General features: G+C 45.1%; 1 protein-coding gene across 4 annotated transcripts in view; it reads left to right on the forward strand.

The window, feature by feature from the left end:
• Positions 1-23475, forward strand: part of LOC139050526 (uncharacterized) — a 265834-nt gene that overhangs the window by 201516 nt on the left and 40843 nt on the right. For 2 of the 4 annotated variants that reach the window (XM_070527027.1, XM_070527030.1), the window contains 3 exons: positions 2122-2234; positions 6707-6775; positions 22697-22732. In XM_070527027.1, coding sequence (XP_070383128.1) covers positions 2122-2234; positions 6707-6775; positions 22697-22732 — 218 coding nt within the window. Of the gene's footprint in view, positions 1-2121; positions 2235-6706; positions 6776-22696; positions 22733-23177; positions 23297-23475 lie in introns of those variants that run through there. The other 2 variants (XR_011508920.1, XR_011508922.1) reach the window with 2 other exon arrangements.

Here is a 23475-nt window from a genome sequence, read left to right on the forward strand (position 1 = left end):
CAAGCTACAGCTTCCACACAAGAACAGGTGGAAACTTCAGAAGTACCACGGCTGACAGTGTTCTATACATACTCTGCAGATTGCTGGGGGAGCTCCTGAGAATAGCGTGCCCTTTCCTGAGGTAATCGATCATTTCAGTTAACGGAGAATACTTTAGCAACTTGCGATTCGCTGATGATATTGCCTTGCTTAGTAACTCAGGGGACCAATAGCAATGCATGCTCACTGACCTGGAGAGGCAAAGCAGAAGAGTAGGTCTAAAAATAATCTGCAGAAAACTAAAGTAATGTTTAACAGTCTCGGAAGAGAACATCAATTTACATTAGGCAGTGAGGCACTGGAAGTCGTAAGGGAATACATCTACTTAGGGCAGGTAGTGACGGCGGATCCGGATCATGAGACGGAAATAATCAGAAGAATAAGAATGGGCTGGGGTGCGTGTGGCAGGCTTTCTCAGATCATGAACAGCAGGTTGCCATTATCCCTCAAGAGAAAAGTATATAATAGCTGTGTCTTACCAGTACTCACCTACGGGGAAGAAACATGGAGGCTTACGAAAAGGGTTCTACTCAAATTGAGGACGACGCAACGAGCTATGGAAAGAAGAATGATAGGTGTTACGTTAAGGGATAAGAAAAGAGCAGATACGGTGAGGGAAGAAACGCGAGTTAATGACATCTTAGTTGAAATGAAGAAAAAGAAATGGGCATTTGCAGGACATGTAATGAGGAGGGAAGACAACCGATGGTCATTAAGGGTTACGCACTGCATCCCAAGGGAAGGGAAGCGTAGCAGGGGGCGGCAGAAAGTTAGGTGGGTGGATGAGATTAAGAAGTTTGCAGGGATAACATGGGCACAATTAGTACATGACCGGGGTAATTGGAGAAATATGGCAGAGGCCTTTGCCCTGCAATGGGCGTAACCAGGCTGATGATGATGATGAAGAAGATACAGCTTAAAGCGTCAATGATCCATTATGCGGCACCAACTGGCATACCATTTTTTTTTGCTTGGAATGATATAATGTCGTTTGCAGAGCAGCGATATCTGTTGTTGGTGCAGAGCTAATAATTTGTAAAATGCCTGCTGAAGTATTTTTTCAAACTTCCCAATTTTTGAAAATCTTTTTGCAAGATTCTTACCCTCAATTGAAATTTCGCTTCTACAAGTCACTATTATTGATCTTCCTCTCTCAAATGTAAAAATTTCTTCAAAATCGGTCTATTGGTTAGTTCAGAAAAATACTTCTCTGTTTACGCGTATTTGAATATCCCGCCTCTGAACTGGCCCCGAGCTAAACCTTCCTCTATGTTACCTTCGATGAAGTTCTTATTTTATGGTGCGACAAAAGCAATTGAGTTCCTTTGATGAAATTCGTGTGGCAGCTTTTCCTCAGTTTCCTGTGTCGTATATTGCTTTAGTAGCACACGAGCAATTTGTTATTTCAATATCGGGCCGCATACTTTTCCTAATGACGTTTATGAACGTATCATGACATTGATGAGCACTGGACATAAATAAAGTGTAAAAAGGCAGTTTTCATCAAGAGAATATTTAAAACATCACTTACTAGTTTTCCGTTAACAGTAAATGTTTCGTCGCGACTTCATAAATTATTTCTCAAAAGAAGGCGGTGAGGCTAGGTTACTCATTTTATAACATCAAAACTTGCAGAAGTGCGCGTGTCGCATGTTCTCCTACAGGCGGTGATTGCTAGCTCGACTAATGCTTCGATTCACACAGGCTCGCACATGGGCGTTGGTTATCAATCATTCAAAGATCAAAGTGATCATGCATTGTCATATCGCAAAACATTGCTTCTTAAGGACCCGTATTATACAGTGCAGCATGTCATTATATTTGTTTGCCAGTTTTACGTTGACTTCAAAACGATGGCACCCGCCATTATTTTTCGCACCAGCAAATTATTTCTGAGCTAGAATTGGCTTGAGTACATTTACATCTATGCTTTTTCACCTAAGCGTGGTCCGTCATCTCTCACAAGCCTCAGTCATCTCAAAATGCTGCTTTCTTCATTTATTCACAAAGAGAGCATTCAGTTTACTCTCTAAGATGAATTACACAATTGAAATATCTACTATTTTAAATGTTTCCTTACAGCTGTAGGACCACGCCTGCTGACTGCTAAAGCTACTTTTGGCGAATTCATGCGAAGGTGTACCAAAGAAATGCATGCGTATGTAAAAACTGTTCCACCAGAAAAGGTACATCAGGTACGTGCATTTCGTGGAGGTACGGAAACTCCATCATTAGGATTGCAGAAAATTGATCGTCATGCTCTGGACACTTGCTCTCTATTAGGCATTTGTTACATTGAATAAGTACGCGTTTGATGAACTGATGCCATGCGTTTGAATATAGTTAGGCAATAAATTATTTCATTTATGGGGTTTTACATGCCAAAACCACTCGCTGAATATGAGCCACACCGTAGTGGAGTACACCGGAAATTTCGACCACCCGGTTCTTGTGTAGGTGCAACTAAATCGAAGTACACGGGTGTTTTCGCATTTCGCCCCCATTGAAATGCGGCTGGCATGGCCGCGATACGAACCCGCGACCTCTAGCTCAGACGCCAAACACCGTAGCCACTGAGCAATCACGGCGGGTATAGATTATGAAGAAACCTCTTAGATGTCGGAATTGGTAAAGCTGTGCTGCCCGAACAGGTGGTTCTTAAGTGCACGAGAAATCAAAATGAATGTTTGGTTATTATGAAATATGGAAACAAATATATTTTATATACTGTTCGGCCGTTTGTAGCTTACACATAGAAGCAGCAGAGTGATGAAAGCCCATGCACTTGAAACAAATTTTTTAACTTTGTCAACGTTAAAGAACCGTGCCATCGAAATATCAATGAAGATATATCTTGGACAATCTGATAAAAAAAATCTGTTATGAATTGCAGGTTGAGTTAGGCACCCAGCTTCAATACACACCGAAGATATTTGTACCCGTCAAGAATACAAAGCTAACATGTTTGCACGTGGTACAGCATGCACCTGTAAATAACGCCTCCCCTGATAGCCGACAAAAGTGCTAGCCGGCAACAGTCGCTGGGCCCTGTGACCTTCTTATCGAGTACTCCTTTTTTACCCACACGATTATTTTTTGTTCTATTGTCTCCCGTGAAAAAAAAGACAAGCGGGTAGATTGACGCCGTCATTTGGGAAGGAAACCAGAAAATTTAACAAGAGGCCTCGCTGAGACGGAGGACGTGTTCTGCCACCCCGCGAATTCTCGCTCCAGTAATTCAATACTGGCGCGGAGTTTCAAAAAGGCACACTTTAGAATTAGCTCTTCTCTGTTAGGTACTTTGCGTCTCAGGTACACACGTTGTCGCAATTTTTATGCCCGCTGTGCACGCCACTAGTTGCGACCCCCTCCGCCAGACTGATCGGTTGAATGAGCAAGAGTCCCAGCCACGACCGCGGTGGTGCAGCACGCAGCGTCACAAGCAATCTGCGATTCGACTGGCTGTAGCCATGCGATCGCTACAGCCATCATGTGGCCATTTTCACACAATTTGTTGCTTGTTTGGGGGTTGATCTGGGGTCACATTTTGTCGACATCGATAGCAAATCAATGGTGTGCGGTGCTTGGTTCATGTCGGCCACCGTTTGATGCGCTATATCCCTGCTGTACTTTCGGCTAGTCACAGTCACCACTCGCGCCTTCCCTGTCGCATGTATTTTCCATTCTAAGAGAACCACAAAGCATAGCCTAATGCGTATGCGTGCGACTCTTATCTTAGCTGGGCCAAGTGTTGGCAGTCTACGCCTCTACGCTTTCGATGATCGCGCCCTCATGAACCGCCGGAAGTGAGAGCCAAGACATAAGAAAGTAATGCGGCTAACACCCGAATGATCTTACCAAAGTTCAGGTGTTTGGACAACATCACCACACTTGCAAGTGTAAACCTCGACGTATACAATGGCGTCAACTCGTTTGCGCGCAAGTGATTCAAGGCAGGCTAGCACGACTTCCGGGACCACACGAATGTTACAAGTGCGTGTTTTACGAGTGAATTCCCGAACCACCACAATCCTGGCCACTATCTTGTTCGTGATAGAAAAGCCAACCTTCAGTATCGCCTCACGTAATTGTCCCGGGGCGCCGATATCACGGCCTGGACCAACCCAGACCGATCACGTGAGGTGAAACTGAATGTCAGTTTTTCAACGCAAAAAAAGGCAGCCCTGGATGCGAGAACGTCACGTGGAGTATCGGCTGCCATCTGAAGAGGCACATGTCAACTGGACGAGAGGTCGATCCCATCCGATGAGTGTTTATCGATGCCAGTCTTCACCAGTGCGACGTAACACTGTGGAGTACTGCCCAACGCCATTATGTGGTCCTCTGGAATAGTTCCCAATGTCACGACTGGTTCCTCCGGAATTTGACCCGACGCCACGTCACCCTTCAGCGAAATTCCCCTGAATAACAACTAAAAGTTCCTGTAATTACTTTTAACTGTGGCTTAACTATGCCCTGCGTGCCCAGTCTACGAGAAAGTTTTGCACGCTACAGCCCCCAGCGAGCGTCAAATTATCCGGCGTAATCGGCTCATTAGCGCGAAGGCACACCCTCGCCATTTGGAGTGCATCGTCTGCGGCAACCGTGGCCGAGTAAACCGCGTGGTGAGTCCCCCGTCCCCAAGCATCGCCCTACACCGCTGCTGGTCCGACCAACACGTTCGCCGTCCCCACGTCGAAGTCCTTTACCTTCCCCACAGCAGAATACTTTTTGCGATTGAGGAAGGAGCTGTCGCCGAATGGCCAGCTTGCCCAATTTCTTCGTCTGTTATGCGAAATGTCAAGGTGTGTGTGTGTTTGTGTGTAGAAACGGAGTAAATAGTACTGCGTTTCTCGATACATGTACTGCTATTTCGATTATCAGCATTCGATTGAAAGATCGCTGGAACACAGGAAAATATACGCGCGCGACTGCTAAAAATAAAGCGTGTCGTAGACTTGGAGGGGAAATGTTGCGTCCTGCTGATTTTTGGTCGGTTTCAGTCGCGGTTGAAGGACCGAGCTTTAGAGCATAGTATACTGCATTGGTCCACGCAACTCTCGATGCTAAGTAGGCAAACATCTCCAGCGTGAATTAGACGCTACGCTTGACTGTAGGATTGGAACGATTTTACTATGGAACCCGATGCCAACCGATATACTTGTACTTGCAGACCTATCAAGGCGACCTTATTCCGCGTTCTCAGTATGTGTTTCCTCCTGGTCGGAGAGTCTTGTTCTTTCGCGTGTTCTTAACGCTCGGGACGGGATGCTGCAGTGGAATTGTGCAGCCTAAGTACACTTGATCAAGAGGAATGTGATAACAGGAAGCACTACAGCGAAGCGTACTACCGCATTCACGAAGATGTATGCTTTTATAACATCGAGAGTTGCGTGCACCAGTACACCAAACTCAACATTTTCTTTAACGTATCGACGGTCGTGCTTTCTTGTTAGTCAACGGTTCTATTGAGCATGTTGCTCTGCCTCGTGGGCTTAATTTGGGAACATGTGAGAAAAAAGACGGAACTGACGTACGAATGGCAACAAGGTCCTGTGACATTAGTCCACCAATTCCCAACTATTCCGCTCTACTTTCCACGCATAATTGACATGCAGTTCTTCACTTCCGAGCAGGATAGGCACAAAGAAATGCTTGCCTGCGAAGTGTCGGCCTCATAAATCCCTCAATGCGAGCGTCCTAAAATGTTGCCAGAATCTCCCAGCCAATTTCTTGTCAACACAACTCAAGTTGGTCCGATGAATCAGAAATCATTGTATATCTCACGAAAAAGAATTACCACCGAACAGGCGGACGACGCACATAGTTCAGGAGTGTTGCATTGCTTGGGGAGCTCCGGAAATATTATAAAAAAGAAAGAGTACTAACAGACGTTTTGCGTCGACTGCCACCACCTTCAAACTATCACTAAGACAGACGTGAATCCCTCACCTAGCATTGACGGTGCTTTTGACTGCATACCCTCCGCGAAGTACTTCATGTCGTATACCTTCGGTCATGGGTAACAAAAGATATCAGTGCGTCCGTCTGTCAAAGAAAATACTGGTTAGGTTACGCATAATAGACTCGGAGTTTAGGGTCACCTCGTTTGGCTTGTGTGACGCCACAGAAATATTCCAGTGCTTTATAGACAAGCTCCTACGGGGTCACAATGAGACTTCTTTGTACTAACCACATAATGTTATTATTTTTGGTAGAACTTTCCACCAGCCCAACGCGCAGCTGGTAGTTATATTGGACTGCGTCCAACCGGGTGGCCTCACTTTACGCCCTAAGTGTCATTTTTGTGAGCCTTTGTGCTCTGAAATCTCGTCGACAAGGACTTTCAGCTGCCAAATATTACTTTAAGCTTCTTTCCATGTACTCGATTTCGTTCGTTCTTCTCAAATGCTTAAGTGACCTCAACAACATATCTCATATTCTATGAGCGTCAATCTCTTGTGAGAAATATAAAATATGCTAGTTTTTGTAAGTGTACAGGAATAGCATGAGTGACTATCATGAATATTTCAACCTTAACGTGTTTTCTTAATTTCTCGATATTGATCCGAAGGCTCCTGCTGGACGTATTTACTTTGATTGGACGCATATTGCAATAAATTTTACTGCTCACATTTTCAAACCCTGACACAGTTTTTTTTTTCAGCTGGTACCAATTGCATGCTCTATGTACAACACGTGCATTTCGCTGGCTGAGGATAAGAACCTGAAACCGGTAAGCCCTGCCTGCTCTGTTTTATAACTTTTTTGAAACAATAGGCTACTGTCACTTTTGCATTAACGTGAATGGCCTGAATCATTCTTCGCCTGTGGTACTCGCTGATGTGGCAGCAGCAGTCTAGAGTGAAAGCGCAGAATATCAGCCAAATAGTTGTGCATCTTGCGTTAGAATTGACCACTTCATATGCGCGTCAGTTTGTCGTGGTGAGGGTGCGTTCTATCTCCGGTATGGCTCAACATTTCTAAGTTCTAGCTGCATCCGCGCATGAAAAGAAATTTGAAGCATTTATGTGGTAGAATGTGTTGAAACTAAAGGCCATTCCTTAAGGTTTGAATTAGGTTGAAACTTGTTTATTCAATGTCTCAAATATGTGGACGCAGTTTTTCACAGCAAAGCTTTGATATAAACGCCTGCGGACCTATTGTCATCGCTGAAACTGGTGTCAGCGTAAATTCTTTATTATATGAACAAAACATGTAATCATAAAGCATTTGATTTTCTGAAAAACATGTCAAACCTTCAAACACAACCTTCGAGCAATCATAATATATCACACCACCCTTAGTGATATGCTGTCGTATATAACACGCGAATTTTCGCAGAGCGCAATTTTTATGCTCATCTAATTGTTCTCATTTGAACGCGCATATTGGCAGCCTCTGGTTAAGGAGTACTTTGGGAAGTTGTGTTCGTGAGAAAACAAGTTGCGTTCAAGTTTCAATCACTTCGTTGAGGTATCTTAAAACAGATCCATTTTGAGTTGTCCACATAAATACATAGTTGAGCTAGAAAGTTTTCAATAAAGCTGCCCTGACACAATTTTATTGAAGCCTAGAAATGAACCTATAGAAACAAAGAAGTTAAGAATTACTATGGAGCGAGAAGTACTTCAGTGCCTTAAGGGGAACTGCAGGTATGTGTAATCAAAGAACCGTTTTCATCCCCATTGCGGTTTTCTCGCTCCTTCTTCACTCTTTTGCACTGAGAAGGATACATTTGAACGGGGCATGCCAACTTTTTGACTACTGAATGTGACCATTGCGCATAGCTCCAATCTGATTTTGCATGCTCAGGAAGACGCCATTACTTCAGATTTTGGTGCCTACCACGGGCAAAGTTCAGAGTCTACCGATCAAACTACACTGGATTGCACGGTGTCTCATCTCCTTGCTCTGCTGCACTGCACCAGAAAGCTGGGCGAGGCCATATTTTTACGCGCAGAGGGACAAGGGGCGCATTTCCATTGGCATTTACCTCTACAGCAATCGCGCAATTAGGGAAGGTCAGCAGAAACCTCTTATTTGTGTTCATTCGTGTTGCGAGCGATGGGTGCCGCAATGCGGACACTTACGTAACCAGATTCGCTCGTGATGGCGAAACGGGCTCCAAAGTGCGCCGCTCAGGAAGCAGACGACCTTTGCCAGTCGGACATGGGCGTTCGGTCCGGCTCGACCCCTCCGCATATATATATATATATATATATATATATATATATATATATATATATATATATATATTTATATGTACACATATACACATATGTGTGTGTGCGCGCGCGCGCGTGTGTGTGTGTGTGTGCGGCTCTGCTCGTATATTAGGTCAACAGAAATAATGACTGCGATTCAGCCATAGTGCCGGCAAATGTCATACTTTACCTTATTTATTTATTCGGTATACCTACATCGCCTGTACGGCATTATCGTAGGGGGGTTAAAATACAGGTTGTCACAATGGAAACATATTTAGCAACATCAAAAGAATACATCAGTAAATACAACATAGTTTAAGCACTGAAATTCGCAAAAGCGGAATAGAAACTACGAAAGTACAAAACAAAGTGAGTGACAAAGTAACTAACTAACAAAACAGAAAAAAAAGTAGCGTATGTACAGAATTGAATAACAGAACAATCAAAGAATATGGCTCTCAATAGCATTTTCAAAACTAGAAGCTGCCATCACTTCATTAGGGAGCTCATTCCAATCGCTAATCGTGTTAGGAAAAAATGAATACTTAAACACATTGGTACGGCACTGGTAAGCTCTAATTTTGTTAGCGTGGTCTCTCCTAGATGAAACGTAACGCGGCTCCTTGATGAACAGTGTTTTGTTGATACCAGTTTTACTTTTATATATATTATAAAGGAATTTCAATCTTAGGATTTTCCTGCGTGAAGAAAGAGTTTTCCAACCCAACCCTTCCCGTATTCTGGATCCTCTGGTAGTAACATTATAATTTCCTGTTACGAAGCGTGCTGCGTGCTTTTGGACGCGTTCTATTTTTTCTGTGAGGTTTTTAGTGTATGGATCCCAGATAACGCATGCATATTCTTGAATAGGCCTGATATTTGTTAAATACAAGGTTGCTTTCAGTGATGAAGGAGAATGCTTAAAATTTCGTCGGAAAAAGTGAAGAAGACGGTAAGCTTTCGCGCTAATTAAGTTAACATGATTAGTCCAGTCAAGCGTTTCAGAAAACGTAACTCCGAGGTACTGAACATCATTAGCGGTACTGAGTGCAACATTATTTACGCAATAGGAACTGGGGAATTTTTTCTTTTTCTTTGTGAACTGCACATGGTAGCATTTACCAGTATTCAGAGTCATCTGCCACCGCTTGCACCAAATAGATACTTTTTCAAGGTCGTCCTGTAAGACAGACATGTCGGCATAACATTTCACTGCACGATACATGACGCAGTCGTCGGCACACAGTCTAACTGTTGATTTAAGGCCTACTACTAAATCATTAATATAAATTAGGAACAAAAGAGGCCCAAGCACAGAGCCTTGAGGCACTCCCGATAGCACGTGCATTGGAGCCGAGTTTACCCCATTAAGAACAACTTGCTGTTTGCGCAGGTGTAAATAATCCTTTATCCAGCCAAAAATACGTTCAGGAAGGCCTAGGAATGATAATTTTAAGCAAAGTAGATTGTGGGGGACGACGTCAAATGCTTTCCGCAGATCAAGAAAGAGTGCATCTATCTGTTCACCATGGTCCAGGCCGAGTGCAATGTCATGAGTGAATTCGGCTAGTTGTGTTACGCACGAAAAACCAGAGCGGAACCCATGCTGAGCCGAAGTGAAAAAGTTATTTGTTTGCAAATGTTTCATCAGATTAGAGTACAGGACATGTTCGAGAGTCTTACAGCAAACGGAAGTTAAAGATATCGGCCTGTAATTGCCTACGTGTGTATGATCTCCCTCTTTAAATATCGGAGTCACGTTAGCTGTCTTCCAATCTTCGGGCAGTTTTTGATTATCTAGTGACTTGTTGAATAATAATACTAAGAAAGGCGCTATCTGTCTCGAACATTGTTTCAACACATGATTAGAAATTCCATCGGGTCCATGAGCTGAATGCAGGTTTAGGTTAAACAACAAAGCCTCCACTCCTTCCTTGCTCACTGAAACGTTTTCCATTTCCGGTAATGGTGTGGGTGTGTAAGAAATAGCAATGCTACATGGCTTTGTAAAAACTGAATGAAAATACTTGTTGAATACTTCTACTTTTTCTTTGTCCTCTTTAATTAGGTTACCCTCATTTGTGATGGCCGGGATGCCAGTGTTATCCTTCTTGTTGCTCTTGATATACCGCCAGACGTCTTTGGGATTTGTTTTTAGTTTATCTGCTAAGGCTTGTAGATATGCATCCTTCGCAACCTTCAATTCGCTTTTAAGTTTTGTGCTGATATCCCTTAGCTTTTTGTACATGCTTTGGTTTTTAGTTTTGCAATATATTTTGTAAGTTCGGGATTTTTTCTTAATTGATGAACGTAAATCCTTATTAATCCAGGGTTGGGTAAATCCTTATTAATCCAGGGTATTAAACCTCGATGGAACCCCGTGCATCTGGTTTCATACCCACGAGATCGATCTCATCAGCTGGAACACGTTCAAGTAGCAGTTCCTTGATTTTTTTGGCAACCCAACTGGTCCGCCGCTTCCCGCCAAGAAGCAACTAACGGCATTTGCCCAGACGTCTAGTGAGCCTTACCTCTCGTACACACCAAACGTGGAGGATCTGTGTCAACAAACCCAAAAGGACGTTTCATAGGCTGGCAAGATCGTCAACATTTTTGAAGGTTACCACGTATGACTAGTTTATTCTGCTTGTCTTCACTAATGTGACTACCATTGACAGTGTGAACAAAGAGTTCCGGCCAGTAAAGCATGCGATATGCAGACGCATATCGGCTCAGGTCGAGCTTCTGCCGAAGACGTTGCAACGTCGTCCTGGGAGGCAACTCCTCCTCAACCAACCACATCGGCAGAAGTGACACGCATTGTATGCCGAGAGATCGAGGCCGCATATACGAATCCCTATAATTCCGTTCACCACGGTATCCGGCCCCTCGAAGACGGCTGTTTGAGTGATGTAGGCCATTTCTAACCAGAAATTTGTGAACCCTGGCGTCTTCTCTACTGTCTGCCATGCACACTACTGACGCCGCCCTATTCTATGCGGGCAGGCCTCGTTATACTGACGTGTCGGAATGGAGAACAGCCTATAATATATGTATTTGTCGGCGCTGGCCATATCGCTTGCTATGGCCGCAGGCAGTGGCCCTCTGTATTCTCTAGCTGATTTCCCACATACTCTGGCCCCTTTCTTACTACAAGCCGCTACCTTCCACGCATCAAATCATCTGCAACCAATGCCTCTGAGAAAGCCACCCGGTATGCCCGGTCGCCTCAGCCGCATCAATGAACATGTCGTTCCCCAATTCACCGCCACCCTACTTCGCCGTCCTTTAGCAGTCGATTTGCGCAGAAAAACTATTCGCTGCGCAGCTTCTGGAGCTGAAGCTTTATTGTTGAATTTGATCCAATATCCTCTGTTGCCCTTATGTGCCGACCGGAGCACATTTCAAGTCCACGGTGGTGGCATCCCTGTCAGAGCTTTCGTTGTCTGGGACAGACGTCTCTGCCATGAGTTCAACTTTTTGTGGTCGCATGAAAAGAACGTACTTATACCTCCCCGACCCGACTTGTACGTCTCATTGACGTTGGGGTGTTCGCTGCTGGGATGTGCACATCTCGGGTTAGCGTGGTTGGATATCAGGTAGTTGGTATTGTTACGGTCCTTGTACAGTGGCCTCGCGAACTCACAAGTAGAATGAAATTTCCTTTGGCCTATTCCGCTCACATTCATTGCTCCGACAGTGGCCTGCGCCTTGAACTGCCTCGCCTATGTAATGCCAGAGACTTACCTCCTCCTTCTGGCCTACAATGCAGTGAATTTTTTCGCTTAACTTATAAAACCTTGACTCATGTCGCATTGTGACATTCGCCAGCTGTTGCAGATGTAGACTTCTATGGACACCTTTTACAGACGTCGCGCTCACGCGTGGTGTCAGTGCAAGGTTCGAGTTCCTGAGCAGTAAGGCTAACGAACCTGCCTTCCATTTGTGAATTTTGTCTTTATCAAGCAACTACTTAGACGGGACTTTCCGTAGACCACCTTTTCTTTCTCCAAGACCATCAGGTAAAAGATTTGGTACCGGATGCTACACGTCCTCAGAAGGACGCTCTGACGCGAACTACTTACGGCAGCCGGAAAATTCATAGCATGATGACACTCCATTGCGCCTGAGCGTACTGAAAACTTTAGACTGATTCTTGAGTCGTATCAATATATTATTGACATAGGTAATGGGCCTTTCGAGATACATCCATTATCGGGCATCGTGTACACATTGATAATGCCAGCGCCATTAAGGAACGCCCATATCAAGCGTCTGCATCTGAGCGAAACGTCATCCAGGAGGAATTCAACAGGATGCTGGCGAAGGACATTGTCGGGCCATACTCCACTCTCTCAGCATCCCATGTTCTTTGATTTATTAAGAATGGATGGCTTCTCTTTTGAATGTACTATCGCCACCTGGACAACGTTACTAAAATTCTGTCTCATTGCCCGGAATTCTAGGTACCTTTAATTCTCTGTATGGTGCCGCGTACTTCTCTTTTATGAAGCTTCGATCTGGTTATTGGCAGAGGGGCATGGACCTGACGGAGATGGAGAAAATGGCTTTCGTAGGTCATGATGAGATTTACCAGTGAAAGGGCATGCCTTTCGCGCGCTGAATAGCGCCAGCCGCATTTCAAAGTATGATTGACTCTCTGCTTCACTTAATTTTGTTTCGCCTATCTTGCATAAACACCAAGAATGAATCTCACCGAATGTAGACATGTTCTGCCGTGCCAGACTAAAACTGAATTCATCGAAGTGGCGTTTTGGAAGTTGCCGCGTCACAATCCTTGGCCATATTGTGGATGTTGACCGTGTACAACCTGAGCCAAAGACATTCTATGGTGAAAGACCTTCCTTTACACAAGTCTGCTAAAAATGTTCACGGCTTTGTGGCGCTCTGCTCCTATTTTTGCGGGTTTCTCAGTCAAATTGCAATAATTCTCTAACCGCTCCCAAATCTTCTCAAAAAGACGACTCTTTGGCTGCGACCCCGCACAACCCATGGCTTTGTCCGATTTACCCACACTCCCCACAACGTTCTCCATTCTGTTCCACTTCGATCCGTCAGTCCAAATCGAAGTCCGCTCTGATGAGAGTGGGTAAGGAATAGACGCAGTCTTGAGCCGACGTCAACGTGGAGTGAACAGCACCATCGCCAATGTCAGCAGCTTGCTGCACGCATTGGAGCGAAATTATTCAATCATGGATCGTGAGTTCCTCGCTATTGTATGGCCAGTTGCAAAATTGCACCCCTATCCATTCGGCCGGCCATTCACAGCAGATTCTGACCACCATGGCCTCTGTTGGCTAGCCTCTTTGAAAGAGCTTGTATGAAGACTCACTTGATGGTCCCTGCGCCTGCTAGAGTACACCTACACGCCGGTATGGGGGACAAGGAACCCGCACACACAGGCAGATTGTTCCTACGAGTAGTTTGTCTACTACTGTGACTATTCGCGCCATGAATTCCTGGATTGCGTCTTTTCTGTGAGCCAGTTTCTTCACATCACCAACGAACAGCATCGGAATAACTACTGAAGATAAAGAACCAATTGCCTGCAATCCTCTCCCAGCGACGCCTCCTTGCGCATGTTCACCCTCCAGCGTGCTACCCTTCATCAGCGTCATGCGTACCCTGGCGGTCTTGATCTCCTTCTAGCTATAGCATCGGACCTTCCAAATTTCATGCTGAGCTGCATGACGCCCCAACCACTGGCCACGTTGCTGTTACTCGTAAATTTGACAGGGTACGGCGTTGCTTCTAAAAGCCTTCCCTAGCTATCTAAATGCGGCGTTACGTGAGCGCCTGCGAGCTCCGTCCATGCCGAAAGAAACATTCTACGCTTCTTGCTGGGTATCTTGTGCCCATTGATATCCCAACTAAGCCCTTCAATAATGTCGGTTTAAATCTCCTCGGAACTTTCCTACATCTCCTTCAGGAAGCAAATGGGTTACTGTCGCTACCGGTTACGCGACACTCTACGCAATAACTCGAACGACGGCGAGAGGCTGTGCTACAGACGTGGCGTAGTTTTTCTTCCTGGACGTAATTTTAGTACACCGTACCCCACGTCGATTGTTGACTGACCAAGGCCGTACTTGCCTGTCTAGAGTCATCGACGATATCCCTCGCTGCTGTTATATGCAGAACAAGATCACCACATCATACCATCGCCAGCCTAACACGCTCAACAAGCCCTTGAATAGGACCTTAGCAATTTACTTTCAAAGTATGTACCCGCTGACCCATTGATTGCGATCTTACACTGCCAAACGTAGCATCCGCATACAGTACCTCCAAACCCCACACAGCTGGATGTTCTCCCTTTTTCTTTTCGTTCGGGCGTAAATGAACTTTGCCACTGGGCCAATTTCTTGCTTCCATTGCACTGTCTTCTAAAGAACATGAACGCACCGCGATTGCTTGGGATCATTAGGCGTGGCAAATGGCACGTAGTTGACTTGCTGCTTCCCAAGAATAACGGAAGCCCCTTTGCGACCAGCGACACGGCGACGCAAGTTTTTTTTCGGCTGCCCTCGTGCTACATTGATCCCGCTGAAAAACTTTCCTCGCTACGCATACCCACAGCACGCCCATCGACAAAGCATGAGGACATTGACGCAACTGCGTCCTGCAGTCCCACTGCATCTCGGTTTCGTTGTCCAGTGAGGTTGTCGATGTTTCTATACTCAAGCATCACCACCCTTCCTCTCCTGTGGGTCCTTAGTAGCGCTGGGCCGGTGCTTTCGCTGTCGGGGTCATGCTACGTGCTACTCGAAGAAGACGCCAACCCGGGGATTTATTACGTAGGACATATTAACGGCCACTGCCGGATGTGATGGCGAAGTACCTTGCTTGTTGTGGGGTGGCTTCCAGGTCGCCAGTGCTTTACACCCTTGCAATAACACCCTGTGAATAGTTTTCCTACTCGGTTTCTGCTCGTTATGTGTAGGTATATATGCACATATATTAGGCGGAACAGTTGTCAGTCACCATGAGCACGTCTATCATGATGCATATGTGCATGTGTGCGCGTACAGGCACATCATTAGAAGAAATATAACTGCTGCGACAATAATACAATGAAGAAGATTGTGGAGGAAATAGTTTTGCCTTAGAGAACTATAGCTATTTATGGTTGCAGAAAGAGAGCAGCTATGGTAACTAGGCAAAACATGACGTTAATTTTCATTTACCAAACAAGCTACGCATTATTAATAACGAACACAATATAGAAGAAACATCGCACTAATTAGCTTTTCAGGCTTCAATACCATTTGTATTGATGAGTTAGGCGGTGGTTTCCTATATGATTCTTCGTCTGCTAAGTTCGGTGATGATGGCGGTACACAGTGGTCCCGTGATGGAGCTCATTCGTCGATACAGTATGTACATCGGTGAGAGCAGTGCACAATAGCGATGACAAAAAGCGTGTGTTCCGTGACGAACTATGGCAAAACCCGAGCATATGCGTCAGTAACACTACAATTTAGTGAGTGAGCAACGGCAGAGTATTCATACAGTCGCAGCATGCAGGACACTTCAAACGGAAGGACCAACAACAAAAAAGTAAATTCCTTTTGTGCGTGCAGAGAATGCCTGAATGTTGTTTCGAGTTACAATATTTCGGTGCTGTGCGCCTCCGACGACTGGCCCATAATTTTGTTTGAGCAAACGAAGGGAATCCAGCGCTACAGGAAATGGAGTCGCAAAAAAAAGGCGATGGACAGTTGCAAGATTACTATATCAAGGCATATGGGAGCCGTCTGAGGGGACGTGTAGAGAGTACACACGGTATACGTATCGATAAAGCGCAGGTAAGCTCCTTGAGCGAACCTGCATGAATGGTCGACGTTTCATGAGGGATGTGACTGTAAATGAACAACGGAGGTGCCAGTATGCAGTAAGTGAGTTGTGGGAATGATTTTATCTGAAGGAAACAGTGCTGCAGTACACAGTATAATTATTTCTTTTAGGATCCGCCCGTGCGCCGGAAGGCGTTCTTGTGTGAACAATTTGTATCGATGTGCTACAAATCTGCAGCACTTATTCAGACGGGTACTTCGTCAAAAAAGATTCTGATGTAGGAGCTCCTATAGTACATTCCATGAGCTCTCACGCATTCAGAAGAATTGCGGTGAGTGTGTTTGTTCGCAGCGAGGTGGCAGCTGCCACCGCAATGACAATATTGGCACATCGGAAGTGTCACAGGAGTTAAAAATGGGATGGAAGAGTCTTGTACACAGAGAACTGCGCTTTAACCACTCTAATGAATCGGTCACTTAGATGAACATGTCTGAGGGAAGTGAATTTAAAATTTAAAGTAATATCCGAGAGCATGCATAACACGTGCAACAGAAGGTGCCGGACGAGCATTGCCCTCACTGTTCAAGAAATGGTGCTGCCATAGAAGCAGCACGTGAGTTCCCGGTGATTTTGCTACAGACCTTTTACGCGATGTCCACAGCACTGTGCTCTCGCAAAAAAATAAAAAAAATAAGAGACAGTGGGTTCGCGGGGTGGCAACGAGGTTCCAGTGCAGACTACTGTACCTCGTTTCTAGGGTGTTCTCGCGTTCCACATGGGTTTGCAAGAACAAACTTCATTGCCTGAAACGGGATGGGCGACAATTGCTTGCTTCCGCGCCTTCGCCACGATCGTGTCTTCGAATAATGCAATTCAACCTTGGTGACGGAAATGCTTCGACAGAATTTCTTCGAGCAACTGTACGTGCCTCTAGCTTCAATATTAGAGAACTACACGTGAGAGATATAATGAAACCGTGAAGCGTGGCCTACTGTGCCCAATCTTATCTATGTACTGCTGTAGCCACATCACGTGGTAATCTAGTGCTGTTGAAGTACGGCCCTTCATTCGCTTGAGTATTCGGCGATACGATCGCTTTACGCTGTGGCCCCCGGTGTTGCCCGGTATCTCAGTGCAGGCTTCGGTAAAATAAATGTGAAGTCCTACTGTTTGTTAACAGCGCCCTTTGCATTCCTTGTACGACCGCGACCATATGGGTGGAAATGAGCAAATGTGCAAATCTCTGTGCAGGTATCCATAAAATTGGAGCATTTTATAAAATTATATTTCACACCTTCTGCTGGACACGCCTTCTAAGACCAACACATCCCAAACATGCGCTGTATTTTTGGTAAACTAACTTGGCATCTATGGTGTGCGCTCCTATGACCGCCTTGTTTATTTCTGTGCAGGAAAGCTGTATGAACAGCTCAAAACATAAAAGCGTGCCTCGGAGCACGCGACCGCCTATAGAGCCAACCCCAGTATCACCCGCGCAATCGCAGCTGGAAACCCTTGTTCTGAGTTGTCGGTGATAGGCAAGTTTGTTTCAGTGCTTCTCTATGTGCCCCGCATCAACAGAAGCCGAATGGTATGAGAGAATGGTGTCATATGATTAGTTACTGGCGACATCGCGCTTCCGCATAGGTGCGTCAACGAGTGAAGTTACACGTAGCGTTTCTTCATGTAAAGAAGTGAGAGAAATAAATGGCAATAACACTGTAATGCCTTTGCCTAGTAACATATGACTTAGAAATATCGGTGTTCCAGATTATAACCCGGCACAAAGCAACGTTTAGATGGCGACTCAAAGAATCGTGCCAAGGAAGGCACAAGAATGCGTTTGCCGTGCTAAGAATAGCGCCAGTCAGGGACTGCGCAGAATCGTGAGTGCCTAACTCACCGATAGAACTGTCATCAACATCTTCTACTACTTGGTCAAAATGACCTGGTTGTCATAGCAGTTCGGCGTGTTTAGGAAGCGGAGGCACAGTGCGAAGGGCACGAATAAGGTAGAAAAATTCGTTTATACAATCGGACTATCCAGTTGGCGGCGTCGTTTTCCCGAGCGCTGGCGGCGTCTTTTGCTGGCAGTGGAACAAGCTCTCTAAGTCAGGTGGGAGTGGCCCTTTCACTGAAGTAAGCACAAATCCCAACGCTTCTGCATAAGGAAAATTTTATCGTGTTGTAGACGAGTTCATCAGCTATGTCAACATTTGTGCGTCTCGAAAAGTTAGCGCGCATTTTTTTTATTTTTTGCTATGGAAACTTACATGCCAGGCTATTTTTGTTGTTCACATAGAGGAAGGACGGACGGCCCCGTGATAATCGGCAATTATACGCAATATTGCGACTACTTGCCGATTACGTTTTACCTCTTCCTCTTCCGATTTTACCTCTTCCTAATGATTCCAGTCCGAAGACTGGAATCATTAGGAAGAGGTAAAATATCATAACCTAAATTGAAATAGTAAACAGGCTGTAGGACTCACTACCACGCGAGCAGCTTGGTGTTTGTTCAAGTAGCCCATCGTCACCAATGTATGAGCTGCAAAGACGGCAGATCGGCTAAATATAATACAACATCCAGCGAACCAAGAGCAGCTGATAATCACAACTTGACCTCTCAGCATCCGTGCCAAAAGCTTCTTTGGTTTCCTTCACATTGTCCCCTCCTCTTTGGCTGTGCCGAACTAGTGCCCATTTGAAACCACTGAAAGACTTACCCGCAATGTTATCATTCTGGGGCCGACTACATTTTATAGTGACCATGAGCACATACATGAACCATCAGAAAGTGGATCTGATCACAGATACCTTCTATAAAGACAAGGACACCTTGGAGGGTGCTATAAACATGTCACTACTTCCAAGTGCGGTTCCAAGTATGGTTGAAGATAGGGAATATCTAGATACAGCGAAAGCTCGTTAATTCGAACTTCAATAATTTCAACTTATGGATAATTCGAAATGTACGATTTGGTCCTGCCAAGCACCACAGAAGTCTATGTATAAAAAAGTCCGTTAATTCGAACGCGAGAAGGTTCCCTCCCGGATAATTCGAACTACGCTCGCCTGGCACACGGCCAGAGAAACGCGCCTACTGCCTACACACAAGGCTGTATTGCCTCCGAAACGGAGAGAACGGCCAGAGAAGGCAAAATCGGACAAAAAATCTAACCGACGCGGGGTCAGCCAGAAGGCCGCGGCGGCTGCCGCCTCTCCGTTTTACGTAACCTCCGAGACTTCTTGCCCGTTGCTAATCTCGGAGGCTTTGCAAATCTTGTACAGCTGCTAATGTTGTGCGGAGATGGCACGGCAAGCGCCAAAACACAGCGAATCAAGTACGTCGCAGCTGCGCTTGCAATCAAGAACCGACGAATCAGGACCTTCGCCACCTTCACATGTTCAGCGTCTTTGTCTCGGCAGTCTTCATCGGTTGTGCACCTCTGTTTTCAGCTTAGGAGGTATTGGCCGTCGCGATTCATTGTGATGGTGTTAAGCCTCGGCTAACGTTCGTTTCGGCTGACATCGGTGGTGTGGCACAGTCGGACCCAGAGCTTCGACTTGAAGATGGCGTGTGCCCGCGGCACACGCCATCACTTTCTGACTCGCCAAATTTCTGACATGCCCTACTGCTTCCAAATCGCAGTGTACTGTTGCTCTCCTTCACTTTCGTTAGTTCGAACTTTCCTTAATTCGAACTCAAATGACTTCCCCTTGCGATTCGAATTAACGAGCTTTTACTGTAGATAGGGACATGGAATGCATACAGCTATTTGTTAGCTTCCGCTCAAACCAAAGGCAGAACTTGCGCACCTTTTGATGGACATGAGAAACTCACGAATATGCAGCTTTCTTTAGAAAAGCTGCAACTCCAAGATGTGTAATGGTTGCATCTAGACGTGATGAATGCAGTTATTGGTAGTATGCTGTAGCAGTGATGGAATGGATCGAAATAACACTGTCGTGAGACATGTGACATATTTATCGCACAGGAGATGTTGAATGCAGATGATGAACAGTGAAATTAATAGCAGTTTCTGAGTGGGAGCGCTATTCTTCCGGCAGTTCAAATTTGTTACCTTTAAAAGTGGGGATGCTTCCCAATTCTTTATCGCGCTGCCGGATTGTAGTAAATCTTGACCGCCAAGCCTCCACAGTTGACGTCTCGTTGGGCCAAATAAGTGCGGGGCTCTGGAGTAAATTGCCAGTGGCCTGGATAAGTAATGGCACAACGCCGCTGTGAACCGGTGCACTGACGCAGCGGTTCACAGCTGTTTTGAACCATCACCATTCAAGTGATCAGCAACATGAGAAACAAAAATATTTCGTTTTTAGTGGCAAATATATAGCTGTGTGTTCGGAGGACCTAGTAGCATTTACCTGAGAGCAAGCACTACTTCTGCCTTTATTGGCTTGTAAGTAATCCCTGCTGACAGGTAACATATGTGACGCTTTTGCTAGTTTCAAACGTTAGATAGGACGAGTTTTGCAAATGCAATGCGGACGCCTAACATTCACTGCTGTACTTTACAAGTAAACGTTCAGCAAGGCACGTACATATGTTACGTAGACTGGATTTTCAGTCTTTCTGCCGAAACCGAAAGGAATCCAGAAGCGAGATCCCGCCTGTGGCTTCACGAGGTCCTTTACCAGAAAAAACGCCTTAAAGCGAAGCTGAAGAGTCTGTTGAATTCACTAAGACGCTCATATATGGATGCGGGAGCCCTATAAACCATGTAGGTAAAATTTGGGGGTTTTTTTTCAATTACGAGAGACGTAATCGTCGGTTGAAATTGCGCTGTAGCTCCGTCTCCCGTCGAATGCCGCGCGCTGCAGCTGACGCTGACGAAGCGAGCGGAGACCGAAAACCGCGGTGTTGTGACGTCAACTCTAGCGTTTCGTTCCTTCGTAGCGTCCGCGACCGTGCCTGACCGCGCTTGTTTCTGCGTGGGTGCCATCGTATTCTGCTTCGATCGACCCTGCATTCCTTTGTTGGTGCGTCTGCGTGTATGTGGAGTGGTAGTCAACGTGCGTGGTAGTCAACGTGAGTGGTAATCAACGTGAGTGGTAGTCAACGTTGTAGTCAAGAGATGAAGGTCACTACACGTACTGCATGAACCGGGAAGCTTTTCATGCGTTTAAACCATCTTTATAGATTGCCGACAGCTTTGGACAGTGCACAAATGCCAACGATCGCATCCCCGCTTACGTTCTACGAGGAGGCATGCAGGAACACAACACCACAGCTGGTTAACCGGAAACGAGCTCACTAGATCGGCGAAAGATCGGCGAGATCACTAGGTCGCTTTGCAAAAAACATACTCACCAAAGAGCATTTCCAAAACGAGGAGATCCCAACACTTTGCTTTCGTTCGCGTCGAAAGCACTGCTCGCACCAGCACCATTTGCTTCTTCGAGAGGCCGGCTCTTCGCAATCGGCTCGTACATGTCGGGAGTAACGCCGAACTCCTCAGAAAAACGCAGTCTCTCTAAATTTTCCATTACCTTCTCAGAAAAACAGCACCAAACTACCTGGCACCACGCTTCATGTGTTGCGGCAGCGGTCGGATGCTACAGTTGACGTCACGAGGCGCCCGACTAATCACAGGCGGAAACGAGACGCGCGAGCTGGGCGTGTCCGCTGCTGCACTTTTCGTCGAAATAAAATATATTTGCGTTTTTTTTCGCTCAATTTCGATACGATATACGAATTCGGAGGGTTGAAAACCATTATGTACAGTTGTTCACTCATTTTTTCTGGAAAACCTCTCAGCTTTCCTTTAAGGACGCTTTAAACTCATATGTGAAATCGTGTCTTGACGTCAGCCATTACATTTCAACAACAGCCATCTAAAAATATACGGTGGCTTATAGACACGCTTTAAATGACCTTTTTTATAATAGCAATATAAAAATGGCCTGACAGATAAGAGCTCATAAGTATAAGTGTATTTTAATCGATACACTTTGGATCGAATGCGACTTTTGGCGTTCTTGAAGAATGAAAACCAAGAAGGCTTCATTATTCTTGGCAGGCTGCGATTTGTGCATACTTTTCGCAACGCAGGTTCCGTTTTATTTCTTCTTTTTTTTTCAATGAGTCACAGTGTTACACTGTTCAATGGGTTACTTCTGCAAGCAAATCTCAATTAAAAGATAACCACTGAGCAGCACCCTGTAGCGCTCATTTACAGTGCTGGTATTTGGCAAGATATATCGTATCTAGCGATGACAAAGTTGAACTTGTATTATCACTGCAGGAGTAGTGTTTCTGCTGATACTGATGCCCGCCTCTCAGTTTCATTTATAAGTAACTTTCTGACGCCTTCCGACTATATATTGGAGCACAATAAATTATACAGCGAATTGCCTCCATACCTAACGTGTGTTACATTGCTGGAGTATGGGACTCGGAAATTGAACTAATATCGATAATAAATAGCAGTGGGGCTAGATTATTCTGTTGCAGCATTTATAGACGATGTCTCTATTACGAATATGAACTTTTGAATCATGGTGAGAGAATACAAATCATTTGTAACTTAGTAAAGGCAGATAGCGGACGTAATATATTTATTCCCACAATACTACATTGTAAAAGAAACCACATTTGTTGATTACAGGTACTTGATTGTATCCATTCTATGCTGATGAATAAGGTATGTATAGGTGCCTCTTTTGTTTCACGTCAATAAACACGCTCTACTGTCTTTTAGGTTAAAGTCTGGGCTGCATTAGTAATTATTCATCACGGAAGCCATACGTTGAAATCGTGCGCTATAAACCACATTTTAAAACATAGAACGATAAATAATTCTTACATTCGGGCTAGTTTGGTTATAGCCGTAAAATGACAGTGAAACACGGCTTACCAGCTATGATGGGGATCGCGCTGCCGCGATTAACACTCTCATATTTTAGCAGGCTAGTGCAATTCACGGGCAAACACTTCTACTGCATCAATCTGAGGTTTCTTTTCATTATTAACGTACCCTTTGCTTGCCGTTACAAATGTCACCAAAAACAAAAAGAGGGCTCTCTAGAGGGGCCATCAGAACCTTGGCTTGTACCATTGCTGCTTTCATGTCTATGATGATTTTTCAGGTTTAATGGCGCAAGGGCCAGGTATGACCAGAGAGCGCCAGTTTTCACGTCTAGGCCACTGGGTTGGAAGGAAAAGTTCACTACTGCAGCGAAATTCTTCTTAATCTGGCTTGTTCTTATCACGATGTAACGCAGCAACAGCGCAAAAATGGGACGTCGATTGAAGAGATTGATGGCACGGATATGAACACTATATATTTTGTTTATGCACTTATTCTTTCCATTCTGGCGCTTTTTCTCCTAATACCTCATCACTGGCGGTAACGCGTTGTCTGACCTACCTAGTCATCCCTTCTCT

Source organism: Dermacentor albipictus, chromosome 10, assembly GCF_038994185.2.
Source record: "Dermacentor albipictus isolate Rhodes 1998 colony chromosome 10, USDA_Dalb.pri_finalv2, whole genome shotgun sequence".
Lineage (NCBI taxonomy): Eukaryota > Metazoa > Arthropoda > Arachnida > Ixodida > Ixodidae > Dermacentor > Dermacentor albipictus.